The sequence below is a fragment of the Nerophis ophidion genome, linkage group LG06 (genome assembly GCF_033978795.1).
Source record: "Nerophis ophidion isolate RoL-2023_Sa linkage group LG06, RoL_Noph_v1.0, whole genome shotgun sequence".
NCBI lineage: Eukaryota > Metazoa > Chordata > Actinopteri > Syngnathiformes > Syngnathidae > Nerophis > Nerophis ophidion.
In genome coordinates this window covers 49,112,414-49,132,865 of record NC_084616.1, presented here as the reverse complement: position 1 = coordinate 49,132,865, position 20,452 = coordinate 49,112,414, and the positions used below count along the sequence as shown (strand labels likewise).

The following is a 20,452-nucleotide window of genomic DNA, read 5'->3' as shown; positions in this document are numbered from 1 at the left end:
GGCCATCTAGAAGGCCTTACTGACAACAACTCGTGATCTGATTGGCTGTCGCAATTGTCTATCAACTTTATATCCCCGTTCGCTTACAGTGCACAGACGCCCACATTGCTGATTCTAAAGGCGTCTGGCAGATTTCGTTCAGCATGGAAACATAAGCTAGCTGAATTCTGATTGGATACAAATTAAAACTACAAACAACAGCACTGGAATGAGCATAATTTGACATGAAGAGAATATGAATAGTTTTGGATATTTAGGGAAAGTAAATTCTAAAATAATTTTATCTTTAGTTATGATCGGGATTTATGGTTATGCTAGGCCAGCGGAGAAGGCCTTGCTGGCCCTGACGGCCTACCACTGGATTATCAAATTGTTATATTTTTTCACTGGGACAGATTGTGTCTACGTATGTGTGTACGTGCATGCACGGCGGCGTATCCAGTGGCGTGTCAATACGTTGTTTTCATAGGTGGCACAGGGGTGGCACAGGGGTGGCACCTAGTTCTAGTGTTGTGGCAACAATAAAACAGTCTGTCTACCCTAGGAGCAGCTGTTGCTAGACTCGTTACTAGGGCTGCGAATCTTTGGGCGTCCCACGATTCGATTCAATATCGATTCTTGGGGTCGCGATTCGATTATATATCGATTTTTTTGATTCAACGCGATTCTCGATTCAAAAACAATATTTTTCCGATTCAAAACGATTTTGTATTCATTCGATGCATAGAATTTCAGCAGGATCTACCCCAGTCTGCTGACATGCTAGCAGAGTAGTAGATTTAAAAAAAAAATATTTTTTAATTATAAAGGACAATGTTTTATCAACTGATTGCAAATGTAAATTTGTTTTAACTATTAAACGAACCAAAAATATGACCTATTTTATCTTTGTGAAAACATTGGACACAGTGTGTTGTCAAGCTTATGAGATGCGCTGCAAGTGTAAGCCACTGTGACACTATTGTTCTTTTTTTTTTAATTTTTTTATAAATGTCTAATGATAATGTCAATGAGGGATTTTTAATCACTGCTATGCTAAAATTATAACTAATATTGATACTGTTGTTGATAATATTCATTTTTGTTTTACTGCTTTTGGTTTCTTCTGTGTCGCGTTTGTGTCTCCTCAATTGCTCTGTTTATTGCAGTTCTGAGTGTTGCTGGGTCAGGTTTGGTTTTGGAATTGGATTGCATTGTTATGGTATTGCGGTGTATTGGTTTGTTGGATTGATAAAAAAATAAAAAAATTAAAAAATCGATTTAAAAAAACAACAACAGAGAATCGATTCTGAATCGCTTAACGAGAGAATCGCAATTTGTATTCGAATCGATTATTTCCCACACCCCTACTCGCTACTATAATAGTTTACCACGATTACCACCAACAAGTATGGAGCGACTTTCCCTGTAGGCAATTGTTGACATTAAACAATATTGCAAAGCATCGAGGTATTACAGTATGTCAGACAACACGCAACCATTGGCGGAAAATACAAATAAAGAATTTCAAATATTATCTTTAATAAATTAAGATTGTAACATTCATAAAACTTTATTTAAATTTACACAAATTAAGTTGTCATTAAAATCCACTCTATACATTGCTGGCAACAGAATAATATACAATATCACACAGTATGCCTTTAAGAGTATTTGCACATGAAAACAATTACATAGACTGAGTAAAACTAGAATAACAAAAGATGGTGGGACTAAGATAACGTTCAAAACAGATGAATACGCCTGTTCTTGTGTTGACAGGCATACACCTTTAGCACGCGTGTGTAAAAAATATATCGTAACTGAAATGACTTATGTTTGGTGAAGAACCACAGATGTCTGGAATCTGTTCATCAATCAAAAAGGAATGCCCACCACCCGTTTATGTGCGCGTCAAATCCAGCGATTCAGATTGCTCGCCACTACAATATGATGCATAAACGATAAAACATTGAATATAAGGAGTATGTGAACCATTCCTACCGTGTTTACGTCCCTGTCGACGTCCTTAATGTTTTGTAATCCATTTCAAATATTAATGCATTTTCTATCAACGTCCCTCAAGCCACTAAAATGCATCAAACATGTCAAAGTGTGTTTTGCATATTACTCCTCAGGCCCAGTAAATGTCTTAAATGGGTGTATTTTTAATTGTGTATGGTACGATTGGACATTTTTTAATGTCCACATAGTTCAGTGGGCGAGTTGTGTGTTTTTGTATCACATATTTTAACATTCTGTGTTGGTTTTTGATTAGTTGGACCATGAGTTGAAAAGGCTGTCCAAATTAGTACCTATATAATGACTAAGAGCAATTTAATCTTGTGTTATGCACTCGGTTGTTAAAAATCACTGTGTCCTTCTTCTATCAGGTAACATACCAAATCACACTTTATTTGTATTTATGTTTCAAAAAGAAATGTGGGACGATCTGCGGGCTGTAGTTTGGGGACCCTCGAAATAAGCAATTTGGCATACCACAAGATGGAGCCCGAGAGAATATAAGTCTGCACCTATTGTTAAAAATGATTGATGGGGTCAAATGTCAATGGGCGGGGCTTAACCCAGAAATGGGCTTAACCCAGAAGTGAGTGAGGCTTAGTGTGGAAGTGGGTGAGGCTTAACCAGGAAATGGGTGCAGTTACGACCGGAAAGGCCGTGGTTAAGAACGGAAGATGGAGTGGTTAAGACCAAAAGAGGGCCTGGTTAAGACCGGAAAAGGGTGTAGCTTAACCAGGAGGTGGGTGGAGCTTAACCAGGAAGTAGGTGGAGCTTTTAACCGTAAGAGGGAGTGGTTAAGACCGTAAGAGGGTGAAGCTTAACCAGGAAGAGGGAGTGGTTAAGACCGGGAGAGGGTGGGACTTAACCCGGAAGGACCTAAGACCAAAAGAGGGAGTGGTTAAGAGGGAACAAAGGAGGGTTTAGTGTGACAGCCATCTGTTTGACCCGGGTACAATTTTGTGGAATGGTGTATATATGGATTTGAATGATACATGCGGTAAAATGTGGAAAAATTTGGATTGAATGGATGAGGTCAGCCAGATGTGTCATGTTACCTTTCGGTATTTCGTCTTCACTAAATTTTTTGGCCATCTGCTTTCGATCGAACTTCTTTTTCTTGATACAAATATTCCCTTTATGAATTAAGTTAAAGACAATGCAGTTGGCGTGGCAAGACAATCGCAAGTAAAGAGATTTCAGTTTTGTTTTTGTAAATCTACTATTTTTCATGCATTAGTTGCTTTTTGGTGAAGTTCTTAATGTAGAAAAACAAAAGAGAGAAGAAACAAGTAGTTTAACTATTGGGGAAATGATGGAAGACAACGATAATAGCTTTACCAACACTATGGATATAACATTTTCTTTGGATGAAATGGTTCGAATTTTGAAAAAGGTTAGAAATACGACTCCAGGGAAAGACCTAGTGAGTTATCAAATGATCAAAAACTTAGGTAGCATCGGCAAAGAAGTGGTCTTGAAATTGTGAAACAGGATATATGAAGAAGGAAAATTACCAGCTGAGTGGAAAACAGCTGTAATAATTCCAATATGCAAGCCAGGGAAAGACCCGGAAGAGGCAGGAAATTATAGGCCGATAGCATTGACCTCAAATTTGGGCAAAGTAAAGGAAAAAATGATTAATGAAAGACTAGTATATTATTTAGAGTCAAAAGAAATAATAAAACACTACCAAAGTGGTAAATAATGTTCAAGACTGGGGAACGGCTTGGGGTTTAAGATTCTCTGTTGGAAAGACAAAAGTCATACATTTTACAAAGAGGAAAGTACAAAACAAGCTCCAAATAAAACTCTATGGACAAAATATAGAAGAGGTACAATTATTTAAATATTTAGGAATATGGTTTGATAAAAATATTAACTGGTCAACCCACATCAGCAAAATAGTGGAGAAAAGTAAAAAAGTGTTAAATATAATGAGGGCTTTGAGGGGTAAATAGTGTAAACTCACCCTGAGAGTCATTTTCCAATTTTGTAAGATCAGTCAGGCATAGTTCTTCATCTCTTACTTCAGCGTCAGTTAGTAAAAATAAAGATTTTAACATTTAAAATCTTAAATGGGGTGAAACCATCGTCTAATAACATATACCAATAATGTTGTAAAACGGAGGTAATGATGTGTGTGTGTGTGTGTGTGTGTGTGTGTGTGTGTGTGTGTGGTCGAAGTAAGTTTTATTATTTTTATAGATGGAAACAGGCGTTTCGCTAATCATGGCTGAATCGAACAAAGTCTTTACTCTAACGTATAAAGTTCCAAATAACGACTAACCTGTGCACCTCCCTTTGTAACCCCCGTGTGCATGTGTGTGCGAGTGTGTGCTTGGGTGTGTGCGCGTGTGCGTTGGGTGGCTCAAAGGACCGATGCCGGTCAGATGTCATAATCATTTTCCAAATCCCGACTCACTTTGTGACTCACACCCCTCATCATAGCCCCCTCTGCATTTTTCCCCACATTTTACCGCACGTATCATTCCTATCCATCAACACACCAGTGAACAGATGGCTGACCTCATCCATTCAATCCACGTTTTTCCACATTTTACCGCATCTATCAATCAAATCTAAAAATACAGCATTCCACAAATTAGACCCTGGGTCGAACAGATGGCTGTCACACTAAACCTTCCTTTGTTCCCTCTTAACCACTCCCTTTTCCGGTCTTAGGTCCTTCCAGAATAAGTCATGCCCTCTTCCAGTTTTAACCACTCCCTCTTCCTGGTTAAGCTTCACCCTCTTCCGGTCTTAACCACTCCCTCTTCCGGCTTAAAGCGCCACCCACTTTATGGCTAAGCCCCACCCTCTTAAGGTATTAACCACGCCCTCTTCCGGGCTAAACTCCACCCACTTCTGGGCTAAGCTCCACCCATTTCTGAGTTAAACTCTGCCCACTTCCAGTCATAACCACTCCCTCTTCCGGTCTTATCCACGCCCATTCCGGGTTAAAGCTCCACCCACTTCCGGGTTAAGCCCACCCACTTCCGGGTTATGTCCTTCCCCCTTGACCTTTGACCCCATCAATCATTTTGACAAAAGGTGTCCCCTTATACTCTCTAGCCCGAATGAAGCGCGTATCACAGTTTAAAAAAACATTTCCTCAAATTGTTCCAACTCTGAGTGAGGTGGCACCTGGGGTGGCCTGTCAGATTCTAGGGGTGGCACGTGGCATCCCAGGCAACCTCCTGGACAGGCCACTGGGCGTAGCAACAAATATTGGGCACCCATACACAAGATTCCTGAAGGCCCACTCATCCCACCGTAAACCAAACGTTGCCGCCCCATACACACACACTTGGTATGTTTATGCACTTAAAAAGTGCTTTTTGCATGGATTTGGCTAAAACCAGCTTTTTAAAACAAATGTAAAACCCTAATTAAGTGTGTAACTTTTTAAAGATGGGATCAACATATTTAGAATTGATCTATATCCACCCTTAAATAATTTGGTTTTGGTTTTGTTTTGAAAAAATATTTAACCAATTTAACATAAATTATATAGCATAAGACTGTATTTATTTTTTTAAATGTATTTATTCATTCATTTATTTATTTTTAAGTCACCTTAATATATATATATTTTTTTTTTATAACTAGAACATGATTTCAAACAGTGATGATTGCTATAATACTGTAAGGGAAGCTTCCCCTAAAATATGAAAAAAGTGGTAAAATATGTAATTTTGTGTTTACATTTCATTGATTACATGTGAGCTAGGATGTGTTCAACTTTTTTTTCAGAATCAGCTTCTTTCAGGACAGCTGATGCGACTTTCTTCTCATTGATTGTGGTAGCGTCACATTCTATTAAGGAGTGTTGAGCTCAGCGTCCATTGACTTCAATGAGGTAACATAGTGTGGGTTGTTCCACTGCAGTGAAACTGGACAGTCATTGGATAAATGCTCAGCATTGTCCTGCCCACAGGGGTCTCGCGTCTCTGGAAGTGTATGGAAAGCAGGCTGGGCCTTGGCTGGCCTGGGCGCCGGGCTTCTGCATGATGACTGGATGATCTGCCTGAGTTTGAATCCATTTTTGTTGTTGGTTGTCTTTGACATTCTTAATTTGATTCAAGCAAACATATACTTTAACTTTCCTGGCTTTATTTATGCTATATTAACATAAATCATTTTTTTGCATATTTAAATAACAAAAAAAATCTGCAAACTTAACAAAACCCCAGGGCCCCTCTGTGCTGGTTTTTGTAAACTCTATATATGGTTACAAAAGCTAGCCGATGGTGACTAGCACCTATAACTGGAAATTAATGTTGGCTTTAGCTTTATTTGAACACAAAATCCTATTCTGCAGGAAAAGCCCTTAGTTATTCTAGTATTTATCTATTTTAATTTCAAAGGTCAATCAGCCGCTTTGCTTCTATGTAGAAGGATAGCAGTGACAAGCTCTTGCCACCTCACGTATGCCCCCCCGCCCTTCATGGTCAGTACTGTACTGTGCGCCTCTCTCTATGACATTCCTGGACAATGACCAAAGCGTGGGATTCATACTTGCCAACCCTCCCGGATTTTCCGGCAGACTCCCCAAATTCAGCGCCTCTCCCGAAAACCTCCCGGGACTAATTTTCTCCCGAAAATCTCCAGAAATTCAGGCAGAGCTGGAGGCCACACCCCCTCCAGCTCCCTGCGGACCTGAGTGATGACAGCCTGTTTTCACGTCCGCTTTTCCACAATACAAACAGCGTGTCTGCCCAATGACGTTATAACTGTAGAATGATCGAGGGCGAATTCTTGGTTTCTTATGTGGGTTTATTGTTAGGCAGTTTCATTAACGTCCTCCCAGCGCGGTAACAACACACAACAACAGCAGTCACATTTTTTTCTACCGTAAAGCAGTTTGTCTGCCGTAAACAGCAATGTTGTGACACTCTTAAACAGGTCAATACTGTCATCTACTGTACATGCACCACAACACCTCCAGGCAACACCTCCAGGCAACTTCAACCCTTTACTAATACCCTCCTCCATTCACATCCCATCTCCTCAGATTGTAAATAACCTAATGTAAATAATCGAATGTATTTCTAATGTATATACTTGTTCTTATGCTATCTGAACTCACTATGTTCTCTGATTGCTGTACATATCTGACTAAGTCAGACCTACTCTGTTTCAATGTCCATTTCTCTGTTGATGCAATTGTTGATGACTGAAGTACTGATATCAACCAAAGCTCCTCATTCCACCCCCCGGATTGTAAGTAATGTAAATAATTGAATGTATATACTATGATGATTAACTTGTGTGATGACTGTATTATGCTGATAGTAAATATTTGTACCATGAATTGATTAGCGTAGATCCCGACTTAAACAAGGTGAAAAACTTATTCGGGTGTTACCATTTAGTGGTCAATTGTACAAAATTTGTACTGTACTGTGCAATCTACTAATAAAAGTTTCAATCAATCAATCAATCATGCATATGTGACAATAACATCTACGGCTTTTAGAGAGTGCAGTGCACAACTGCGCAAACAACAGCTGCAAATATACTCCTCCCCTCTTAACCACGCCCCCAACCACGCCCTCACCCCCACCTTCTGAAATCGGAGGTCTCAAGGTTGGCAAGTATGGTGGGATTCTTCATTTGGGTATTCGATTCTGTTGAATAATATGCGGGCAAACGAAAAACACGGCAACATTTTGCCAAAAACAGACAAAAAGACAGGCATACAAAAATCAAGGAGCTCCTGCATTGGCAACATGCTGACAAACATCTAACCCAGTTTATGAAGGATTGTCCAAATCAATCAGTGTCTTGGCTCACACATCCTCATCTCAGATTAATGTATTTAATCAGGAAATGTGAAAATTCAGCCATTCTTAGGAATCGATGTCTTAGGTTATCAAATTATTTTTGTTCATGAAATGAATAAATCTCATTTAATGACAGCTATCCATACATATTTTCAGGAAATATACAATAGCTTGAATAACCACATCCTCAAAAATACATGTTATTAATTGGAGACTCCTACTTATCCTTACGTTTGAATATAAGTGTAAATCGTTGTAAAGTGATTTATATTTGTACATTGTTTTTTTCTTTAGAGACTCAAATCACTTTACATGGTGAAATAATTTTCTACATTTATACTGGGAGCAATGTAGGTAAAGTGTCTTGCCTAAGGACACAACGGCCGCAACTAGAATGGAGGAAGCTGGATTCGAACCAAGAACCCTCAAGTGTCTGGCTGACTGGTCTGCCATCTGAGCCACACCGCCCCAATTTGTTGTTTGTTTATCACCCAAGGTCAGCTCAAGTAGACCCTGAGCTCACCTGTGTCCCTTAAAGGATCAACACTAGAAAACAAATGTCAGAACACATACAACAATAATGGCTGTTAAACAATACAATGGTTTATGATACCATTTCAAGTACAGTCAGAAAACCAAATAGTTTTGTTGTCTTCAAACGGATATTTAGTTAGAATAAAGATTTATATTTTAGAATATTATACAAAAAAATGGTATTCTTCAAAAGTAAGTAATGATAAAGTGTCAAAACAATAAATGGCTGAAACTTCTGGTAGAGTATGAGTGTGCTTAGCGGGGGCTCTGTGGAAAAGTAGTCTTTTTTGTGTTTTACTGGCACTTTTGCAAACTCCAGCCGTCAACTCTACCATACTTTTTACGAACCTGTCGTATGCAGTTTATTTTTAGTAAGTTGCGCCCGTGAATTCCACAATGTCTGGCCAAGCGAAATCCGACAAGCCAGGCCACTCCAAGCCTTGTGCGCCTAGGCCATTTTTAGGAGCATAGGTCAGAAGATGGACGAAATGCGAGCCGGCATCCTCGACACACATAAATCCGTTGTCAGTGGAAAGATAGCGGCTGTTTTGGAGCTGTTCGAGAGCCTTCTTTTGTCCGATGGCGTGGTCATTGCTAGCCAAGTACACATTCGCTTGCAGAGCTTTATAAAGCCAAACATGTTCCACAGTTGTGCAGAATCCAGGGAGATTTTAATCTCTGGTCCTTACTTAATGTATCTGAAGTGGCCCATGTAAACTCTGTTAAAATGAATATACATCCGCAATTTTCCTATTCGTTACAGTGTGTACCACTTTATCTCCTTCATTCCTTCTTTTGTAAATTAGATAGTCACAGCTTAGACTTCATTTGGAATAAAGAGACTCACGTTTACGGAAGCAATGTTTACAGAGACTCAAATCGTCGGGAGGATTAGCACTACCAAGGTTTAGGTTTTCCTACTGGGCCACCAACATTAAAATTCTTAAATATTAACTGCAAAATGAAGCACTTCATCGCCCTCGGTAATGGTTGGTTATGGACGCTAACTCAACTAAACCAGTATTTCTCAGGGCTCTGGTTCACTCCCCATCCACAATTCTACTCTCGCTTTTGCGAAAAAATCAGATTGTAAAAACCTCCTTCAGAATTTTTGGTTCAGTTCAAACACTATTTTGGTTTACAGACTATTTCTAGTCTTGCACCCATCACTGTTAATCATGCTTTCCCTCCGTCTCTTGTCGACAGTGCCTTTTTAAAAGGGTTAAGTCTGGGCATCAACAACATTAAATATTTACACATTGACAATACGTTTGCCTCTTTCAAGGAACTTTGTGATGAATTATCAATCCCTGATCAACACTATTTTAGATATCTACAGAGCCGTAGTTTTGTTAATAATACTTTTGCCAGGTTCCCAAACGTACCAACTGACACAGTTTTAGATGCTTTTTTGACACCATTTCTGACTTTAAAAGGATCAATTACAAGTATCTACAATCAAATTTTTCATTTACGCCCTGAGTCTCTCAATTCAATTAGGTCACTTTGGGAGGGAGACTTAGGAACGACCCTATCTGAGGAGAGCTGGACAGAGATTCTACTGTAAGTAGAGTTCATAAGTCTTCTTGTTGTGCTAGACACAGCCTTATTCATCCATCCATCCATTTCCTACCGCTTATTCCCTTGAGGTCGCGGGGGGCGCTGGTGCCTATCTCAGCTACAATCGGGGGTAAGGCAGAGTACACCCAGGACAAGTTGCCACCTCATCACAGGGCCAACTCATATAGACAGACAAATTCACACACTAGGGCCAATTATATTGCCAATCAACCTATCCCCAGGTGCATGTCTTTGGAAGTGGGAGGAAGCCGGAGTACCCGAAGGGAACCCACGCAGTCACGGGGAGGAAATGCAAACTCCACACAGAAAGATCCCGAGCCTGGGATTGAACCCAGGACTACTCAGGACCGTCGTATTGTTAGGCAGACCACTAACCCCTCTTCCACCATGCTGCCCGCTTTGTCCATCCCTGTACAGTTTTTGGACTGAAATGTTTAATACTTGATCTGGCATTTTGGAGAAAAGAATGAATCAAATCCTCTAAGCGGACTATTTGGGGTGGCCCCTCTGTCATCTACTCTTAGTAAGTCCAAAAATAACTTTGTAGCATTTACTATTTACTTGGCTAGAAGACTCCTTGTGCAAAATTGGAAGGCTGCAGCTCCTTTTTGCCACACCAGCTGATTAGATATATTCTTTATTTCCTTAAATTGGACACAATTACTGGTAGGCTGACATTGAACGGTTGTTCTGTGAAGTTTCAGGAAGTATGGGGTGTTTTTCTAAAATATGTAAAAGAGACTGATCTCAAATTTCACTGCGATTGAAAAGTATTTAAAAGGTAGATAAATGATGAGCCACTTGTACTATTTTGTGTATTGCTCCACCGTGTTGGGAAAACTCAGGAGTGCAGCTGTCTGTGGCTTCATGTCAATATTTGCCTGTACTTATTTGGCTGATGCATGTTTGTTCTTTTACAAGTTTTTTGTTTATTTATTTTTATTTATTTTATATTTTGTGAGTTACTTATTTTGGGGAAAAGGAACAATTGACCTGTGTTTTATTGTATTTCTGAAATGTATAAGTACAAAAATTCAATAAACAAATGTAGAAATAAAACGAAAAACAATACAGGGCTACAATGAGGGCAATAACTGCAAGAACATTCAAAATGCTGTTTATGATCTTCCTTATGAAGCTCATTATATTGCACAGAATGTTCACCCGGTCCATTTTTGCACTTTTTTAGGACAACCTTTTCGAAAAACATCCAATTCAAGGCTAAAAAAGTTTGCATTTTTGGTCTTTAAAACAAAGTCTATAACTGTTTAAACAAAAGCCTCCCATAGAGATATACTACTCAATCAGAACACACAAGGGCAGGTTAGGAGCTGATCAGGACATGTACAGAACACATTGTGGTGTGTTTTCTATACATACTCAGTGATGGTGTAAATGTGAGCAGAAATGTTTTTCTCCACATATTTTCTGGGATCATGGTGACCAATCCTAATAATACTCTATCTTTCTCCCAATGACACCTGAAAATACATAAGCTCCAGGTTCCTGTAGCCCTGAACAGAAGAAAACAGATTGGTATATGGATGGATTGATAGATGAATATCTGAGATACAATATTTAAAATAAACAAAATCAGCTACTAGAATGCTTAGACCAGTATAACAATTTGATTAGTAACATATGATGTATAGTTTTTTGTTTTTTTTAAACTAAACAAAAACAAAAGCATTTTTGACCATGATTTAAGATATTCATTTATTTATCTTGTTTATATTTCATTTTCTGTCGTGCAGGACAACAAGAGTCTGACCAAAACACAGGGAACCTAAATACAAATCTTGACAAAAAGTAACAATAATACTGAATCCCACCTACTACATTTCACTTGTCTGTTTTTTAAGGGAATGTAGATGTTTTAAGCATGTGTAGCTGTATATGATGACACTTTTCTTCCCATATATGTTCATCTACTAAATTCGGTTACCTTAAATCTGTATTTTAATGTGATTTTGTCCTTCAGCCACTCCTTTTCCGCCGTTTTTTTTACTCCATGGCGTGGCTCTAATCATCTCCCATACTACCCTCCCCCTAGTTTCCAGCCATAGTGTAGTAGCAACGAGGTGTGTGTGTGTGTGTGTGTGTGTGTGTGTGTGTGTGTGTGTGTGTGTGTGTGTGTGTGTGTGTGTGTGTGTGTGTGAGAGAGAGAGAGAGAGAGAGTGCACTGCTGCATCTTTTACCCCTCACATGATTGCTTCTCCTGATTGAGCATATTTAAAAAGGAATATTGACTGTTGCTAGTTGACATCTGTTAAGAGTGTAATCATCATGGGCTTCTGCTCGGCACGATGCATGCTGGTCCTGCTGTGCTGTTTTCAGCTGGTAAGATGAGCATTTTCTCCTCTGCACATGCATGATGCTTCATATCACACACACACACACACACACACACACACACACACACACACACACACACACACACACACACACACACACACACACACACACACACACACACACACACACACACACACGCGTTCATTTGGAATGAAAGTAGTTTAAATGTGCATGCATTATGCTGTTATTAGAATATAATTTACTTATCAGTGCTGCAGTTTTGAAGTGTTCACATATGGAATACGTTGTTCAAGCTTGATACAGTATATGAATTTTGGAAACCTTTTTAAACATTGTTCTGCCTTTTTTCTTAGTTTTTATACAAACCCTGTTTCCATATGAGTTGGGAAATTGTGTTAAACAGAATACAATGATTTGCAAATCCTTTTCAACCCATATTCAGTTGAATATGCTACAAAGACAACATATTTGATGTTCAAACGGATAAACTTTTTTTTTTGCAAATAATCATTAACTTTAGATTTTGATGCCAGCAACACATGACAAAGATGTTGGGAAAGATGACAATAAATACTGATAAAGTTGAGGAATGCTCATCAAACACTTATATGGAACATCCCACAGGTGTGCAGGCTAATTCGGAACAGGTGGGTGCAATGATTGGGTATAAAAGCAGCTTCAATGAAATGCTAAGTAATTCACAAACAAGGATGGGGCGAGGGTCACCAATTTGTAAGCAAATTGTCGAACAGTTTAAAACAACATTTCTCAACGAGCTATTGCAAGGAATTTAGGGATTTTACCATCTACAGTCCGTAAAATCCTGCGATGAGGTTGCGACTTGTCCAGGGTGTACCCCGCCTTCCACCTGATTGTAGCTGAGATAGGCACCAGCGCCCCCCGCGACCTCAAAAAGGGAATAAGCGGTAGAAAATGGATGGATTGATGGATGGGTCCGTAAAATCATCAACATTCTGTGAATGGCTTCCTGCCGCCATTGTGCGGGTTACGTGGACCATACAGGAACGATATCGCTTCGCACAGGTTTGACTCTTTATTTTTCAATAACGCCGCTCGCAGTGTTGGTTGGTCTGTCTTTCAGCTCCACCTCCGCTGCTCGCGCCGGTCTCCTTTTCAGTCGTCCGCGTCTTTCTTGTGCTGGTCTCGGTCGCTCCGTGGCTCTCTGTGGTTTTACTCACAGGTCTTCTGCTGGTTCTCCTACTCCCTCTGCCCCGATTGCTCCTCCTTCTCCCCTTTTATACAGCAGGAGGAGATGCACAGATTGAGAGCCGGTGTGTGTGTTACGCACCTGGTTCTGATTGCTGCAACGTCGCTCCAGGAACGCTCCGCCTCTCTATTCCGCTGCATACTCCGCCTTCTGGCCGCCATCTTGAGTAGGACCACGGGTTGCCCTATCCCACTGTCGGTCAGTCGGCTCCGTCTCTCCACAAATTCCACTTTCAAAGCTTCAACAATTAGTTTCCTCGGTTCCCAAACGTTTATTGAGTGTTGTTAAAAGAAAAGATGATGTAACACAGTGGTGAACATGTCCTTTCCCAACTACTTTCACACGTGTTGCAGCCATGAAATTTTAAGTACATTTTTATTTGCAAAAAAAAATTCAGTTTATGAGTTTGATCATCAAATATCTTGTCTTTGTAGTGCATTCAATTGAATATGGGTTGAAAATGATTTGCAAATCATTGTATTCCGTTTATATTTACATCTAACACAATTTCCCAACTCATATGGAAACGGGGTTTGTAACTGGACAAAACAAACTGAGTACTTAAACCAATTTGTGCTCATCAAACAAGTTATCAGTTATTCTACACAATCTATTAAATTGTACTAGGGGAGCAAAACTACACACAGGCATATGCAAGGTGCAAATAGAAAAGAGTGACTGCACCTTTGCTTCCACGACAATAGTTTTGCGTCTGTCTCTGTGTTTCCCACCCTGCCCCCCTCCTTTCATGGTATGCAGACTGGGCCACTAAACCCGGGAAAAGGAGTGCTTCGTCTCTGGGGCCTGTGCTGAGACAATTCTGTTTTATGCTTCCAGATCACTGCGTTGGAGTGACAGGTGTTTGACTTCCTTGTCTTCCAGTGGGCTCCCATCATGATAAACTTCATTCACATCATCCTGGTGATCCTGGGCATATTTGGTGCAATACAGTACAGAACACGCTACGTTATCCTGGTGAAAGAACTACTTGACTTTGCTGTTATGCCTTATATGTTTTATGCTAATATCTTTAATAGTGGCACAAGCATGGATATGAAGAATATACAGATCAGGGATTCTCAACTGGTTCCAGCGAAGGACCCACATTTTCCCAGATGATCCGATTGAATTAAAGTATAACCATGCATGTATTTGTAAATAGCCTGAGTAATATTTTTAAGCATGATATGCACATAATTTCATGTGCAAAGTGCATTTCAGAGTACACAATCAAGGAGATGAGGAGGAACATAGCAGCATGTGTGCATAAAAATAACACAAACTAATCTTGTACACATACCACAAAGAGAGATATATTTTTTGTATTTTTAGTAGTTATTTGCTGATCATAGTTTTTGTTGTGTTACCCCATTACACTTTATTTTTCCTAAGAGGGTTTTTTCAGGTAAAATTTTGACAATTCAATGTCCAATTTTTTCACAAGTCTACAATACTCAGGCACCTCTTCCACAATAATACAAAGCCAAACAGGATGTAAAAGTCTTTCACCATTTACATTTTTTTCTTACTTTTTTTGTTCAGAACGCTCAATGAACTTCAGCCCTAAACAAAATTAGCAAACATATAATGTTTGTATTCGGTATTTTAACGCTTTGAAGGCCTTTTGATCAAATTATGCCGGTTTAAATTAGTATACATTTGCATAACTTGAGATATTTAACTTTTTTTAAAAACCTGTGACCTTAGCTGATCAAAAGGCATTCAAAGAGGAGAAGATAAAGAAACAAACAATACATTTTTGATAGTTTTGTTTAGGACGGAAATTTATTAAGAGATTTGATCAAAACAGCAAAACCAATTATAAATCCAAAAATGTTTTAATTCTCTTCAGAAACATGATGACTTTCATGTTCTATTTGGCTTTGACGATAATTAAAATGTTCCCAAAAGGTTAAACACATGTTTATCAAGCTGACCCACAATCTCAGTATATATTCAGTAGATGACGTATATCATAATACTGCTAGTATTTTGCAAACTTTTTGTGACAGGAACACACTTTCTTTTTTGTCCCTTTTTTTTTTTTAAAAGAAACCTGAGAATATGTTCAATCTTTTTAGAACATCAACATCTTCAGAGCACAGACACGCGTTGTCAGTTAGCTGTGGAATTACCACATAGGCTCAGCTCAGAGCTACAATTAGAATGTGGCTCTATAAAGTCAAGTAAAATCTTATTTTTATGGCATTCTTTTAAAACAGAATCTCCAAAAAAAAAAAAATCGAAAACAGCCAAAAATGGATAAAAGCAGTGAAATGGTGGATAATAAATTACAGCAACAAACAGACAGCAGCTTTTAGCCAATAGTTATTGAAGTATCATAAAGGTAAAACAAAAACGACCACAACAACAAAGCACTTACTTTTACTATGTCAGTGAAAAGTGAGTTTTCAGCAAGGTTTTAAGGTGCAAGTGAGAAGATCTGGTTTTGACCATTTCATACAATTAACAAAGTGTAAGAATGTCAATTGTGTGGTTTCACAGCTATATGTAAAATTTCTGTCTCATCTTGTGTGTGTTATGTGCTCAGTACCTGCTGTGGATGCTCTTATGGCTCAGCTGGAACATCTTTGTTTGCTGTCTGTACTTGGACTTGGGAGGAATTTCCAAAGTGAGCCTACTGATTAGCTCTTTATTAAAGAGTGCTGCTAGTTCCAAACATGTGTTTACTTGCACACATTGTATTGCAACTGACACCTAATAAGATGCTTGCACAGTTTGTTTATATTCCTAGTTAAACAATGTAGAGTACAGTCCAAACGTTTGGACACACCTTCTCCTCATTCAATGTGTTTTCTTTATCTTCATGACTATTTACATTGCAGATTGTCACTGAAGGCATCACAACTATGAATGAACACATGTGGAGTTAAGTACTTAACAAAGGTGAAATAACTGAAAATATGTTTTATTTTCAAGATCTTCTTCTTGTTCCGTCAAAATAGCCACCCTTTGCTCTGATTCCTGATTTGCACAGTCCTGGCATTCTCTCGATGAGCAGTAATCAGAGCAAAGGGCGGCTTTTATGAAGAAACTACAATATAAAATGTGTTTTCAGTTATTTTACCTTTTTTTGGTTAAGTACATGACTCCACATGTGTTCATTCATAGTTTGGATGCCTTCAGTGACAATCTACAATGTAAATAATCATGAAAATAAAGAAAACGCAGTGAATAAGAAGGTCTGTCCAAACTTTTGGCCTGCACATAACACCATTAGCATATACAGTATGTTTCCATTTAGCTTGAAAGATAAGTTGAATTAGCTTTTTTTTTGTAATCAAGCAACAATGTCAATGTTTTTATTTTTTTCTGAACATGCATAGAAGGTAGTAGTTTTACATCACATATGTACAGTTTCACGATTTAACATGTCGAAAAATGAACAGGAAAACGCAAAGCTTGTTTAATCCTACCCCTTATCAGTTTCACAGCATTTACTTATACAATAGTTCACTTCCTGGGTTCAATGCAGTATGTGCCAGTCGCCATTATGCATCCATCGATCCATTAATTTTCTTATGCCGCTTATCCTCATTATCAAGTCACGGGTAAGCTGTAGCCTTTCCCAGCTGACTTTGGGCAAGAGGCAGGGTTAGTTACCCTAATTATTGACAACAATGATCAAGACGTGTAATTGTAGAGTGAATCGTTCTGAAGATTCACAACATTTCTACCATTACCAAATAAGAATTCGTATCTGAGTTTTACTTAGTTTAAAGGATAGTCTATTTTTGTCAAGACATCTATTTTTTTACTTTGATTGTTTTTATTTGCTGTTCTGTTTTCTCCAGAACAAAGTACAGTAACATCATCTGCAAGTAAAACTAACTTTAGGTCCATGACTCTTTAGTGACAAAGTAATTTAATTGTATGTTTAAACAGTTTTGGTCCCAGTATTGTACCTTCGGGTACTTAAGCATGCAGATACAGAGTATACCTTCTCTTATAGCTTCACGTATTGCTTCCTATTCCTTAAGTGGCATTTTTCCCAGTTCAAGCTCAACCCTCTGATAGCATACCTTGATAATTTGGTAATTAACATTTTATTATTGATTGTATTAAATGCTTTTGATAGGCCCATAAGTCCTCCGGCAGAACACTGTTTGTGATCAATAGCTTTGGTAATTTCCTCACCTATTAATCAATGCCATTTATGTGACCTCTGTATCCAAGTATTGGGTGTCCATAAAGAATTCAACAATGAACTTTAGATTTGTATTTGGTTATAATGTAAATTGTTTCCTCTTCTTTCACATCAGTAGGGAATATCGAGTTGCAACAAAAGGAATGCAATAGACCATTGCAGCACTGCATTGTTGACTACCTCTGCAGTACTTAAACAATTACTAAAACTAACAAGTTGTACGTATGTGTCACTGCAGGAGAGGGACATTCTCTCCCTTGGAGTGTCGGCGCATCGCTCTTGGTGGAAGGAAAACGGGCCAGGCTGTCAAAGTGACTGGCTTCGGTCCACAGGCTGGCAGAACCAGAACCAGGGGAACCCAGAGCTGACCACTGTGTCGAGCTGCTGGGTGGAGTACCAGTACATAGAAGTCCTGCACAGCATCATCCAACTCTTTATATCAGTGAGGGAGCTTTTTTTTTGCATATGTGCATGGCAAAATGATGTTTCTCATAACTATCCACATCTATAGCCACAGCTCTCAGCATTTGTTTATGCTTGCTATGCGGTCAGTCTTTTCTCCAACGAAGAGAATACCGGTAAGTATGCAAACACTTGTATAATTATGGATGACATTGAACTTAGACCCCATCTTCAAACAATCCATCCATCCATTTCTATAGCTTGTCCCTCTCAATAATCAAAATAACCAATTTCCTTTTGCATTTTTGCATTCTGTTTGTACATTTTGTCTATTTCAGTGAACACAATTGGTGAGTTTCACAGCCCATCCAAATCACCTCACTTCTTCTACTAGTCTAAACAGCTGCAGTACGTAACAATGGCTTGGTTCAGTAATCCTACAGTCGCACACAAGTTTTCTGCTATTTCTCATGTGCACCGTCTATTTCTGTGTTTGCAGATTATAGGGAGCCTTGTTGACAAAGACGGCCACCCATTTGATGACATTTCTTCAGCTGTTTGTTCTTATTTAAATCATATTTCATGGATGTTAAGCTCCAGTGATGTGAAAAAAAAGTATACAATAGTATGATATAACTCAGGGGTCGGGAACCTTTTTGGCTGAGAGAGCCATGAAAGCCAAATATTTCAAAATGTATCTCCGTGAAAGCCATATAATATTTTTTAACACTGAATACAACTAAATGCGTGCATTTTTCCGTAAGACCAACATTTTTAGGGTGTAATAAGTTGGGGCGGTATAGCTCGGTTGGTAGAACGGCCGTGCCAGTAATTTGAGGGTTGCAGGTTCAATCCCTGCTTCCGCCATCCTAGTCACTGCTGTTGTGTCCATGGGCAAGACACTCTACCCACTTGCTCCCAGTACCACTAACACTGGTTTTAATGTAAAAAATAGATATTGGGTTTCACTATGTAAAGCACTTTGAGTCACTAGAGAAAAAGTGCTATATAATTCGCTTCACTTCTTATTCTTTTTAATAACATTGTTATTCTAAAGCTAACCAAGAATAAATATAATACTTCTTACCATTAATGCGACTTCTTGAACAGGTGCGATAGAAAATGGATGGTTGGATTAAAATGCATGAGAATTTTTTATAATTTCAACGTTATTTTTAACACTGTGATTACCAGCAGAATTATTCATTACATATCGTGTTAAGCAATGTCAGCTAAGATTTATCGGAGAGCCAGATGCAGTCATCAAAAGAGCCACATCTGGCTCTAGAGCCATAGGTTCCCTACCCCTGGTCTAACTATTAAGGCAGTGGTTCTCAACCTTTTTTCAGTGATGTACATCCTGTGAACATTTTTTTTTAATTCAAGTACCCCCTGATCAGAACAAAGCATTTTTGGTTGAAAAAAGGAGATAAAGAAGTAAAAAACAGCACTATGTCATAAGTTTCTGATTTATTAAATTGTATAACAGTGCAAAATATTGCTCATTTATAGTGGTCTTTCTTGAACTATTTGGAAAAAAAGATATAAAAATAACTTAAAACTTGTTGAAAAGTAAACAAGTGATTCAATTATAAATAAAGATTTCTACACATAGAAGTAATCATCAACTTAAAGTGCCCTCTTTGGGGATTGTAATAGAGATGCTTTTGGATTCATCAACTTAATTCTAAACATCTCTTCACAAAAAGAAATATTTAACATCTATTATTATGTCCACAAAAAATCTAGCTGTCAACACTGAATATAGCATTTTTGTATTTTTTTTCACAGTTTATGAATTTACATTCATATTTTGTTAAAGTATTATTCAATAAATATATTTATAAAGGATTTTTGAATTGTTTTTATTTTTAGAATATAAAAAAAAAAAATCTCAAGTACCCCTTGGCATACCTTCAAGTACCCCCAGGAGTACGCGTACCCCCATTTGTGAACCACTGTATGAGGTGGTTCGGGCATCTGGTCAGGATGCCACCCGAACGCCTCCCTAGGGAGGTGTTTAGGGCACGTCCAACCGGTAAGAGGCCACGGGGAAGACCCAGGACACGTTGGGAAGACTATGTCTCCCGGCTGACCTGGGAATGCCTCGGGATCCCCCGGGAAGAGCTAGACGAAGTGGCTGGGGAGAGGGAAGTCTGGGCTTCCCTGCTTAGGCTGCTGCCCCCGCGACCCGACCTCGGATAAGCGGAAGAAGATGGATGGATGGATGGATGGATGGATGGATGTATTAAGGCTACTTCTGTGTGTGTGTGTGTGTGTGTGTGTGTGTGTGCGTGTGTGTGTGTGTGTGTGTGTGTGTGTGTTGGGGTGAGGGGGGACATTTGTAAATAAAGAGTTGCATAGTTGAGGAAAATGTATGTGAATACAGTTGTGCTAAATCATCATAAAATGTGTCAATGATTGTTATGAGGTTTT

At 38.8% G+C, this 20,452-nt stretch overlaps 1 protein-coding gene across 2 annotated transcripts; it reads left to right on the top strand.

The window, feature by feature from the left end:
- The first annotated feature begins 14,282 nt into the window (after positions 1-14,282).
- LOC133553957 (sodium/potassium-transporting ATPase subunit beta-1-interacting protein 3-like) lies at positions 14,283-19,779 on the top strand. 2 transcript variants are annotated; one of them, XM_061902283.1, is made up of 6 exons: positions 14,283-14,421; positions 15,998-16,078; positions 17,853-18,056; positions 18,126-18,192; positions 18,355-18,424; positions 18,516-19,779. In XM_061902283.1, the coding sequence occupies exons 1-5, from the start codon at positions 14,341-14,343 to the stop codon at positions 18,408-18,410; spliced, it is 489 nt and encodes a 162-aa protein (XP_061758267.1). In that variant the 5' UTR covers positions 14,283-14,340; the 3' UTR covers positions 18,411-18,424; positions 18,516-19,779. The 2 variants fall into 2 exon arrangements, 1 of the variants encoding a protein (XP_061758267.1); XR_009807024.1 differs by having other exon boundaries at positions 18,126-18,424.
- The last annotated feature ends 673 nt before the right edge of the window (positions 19,780-20,452 follow it).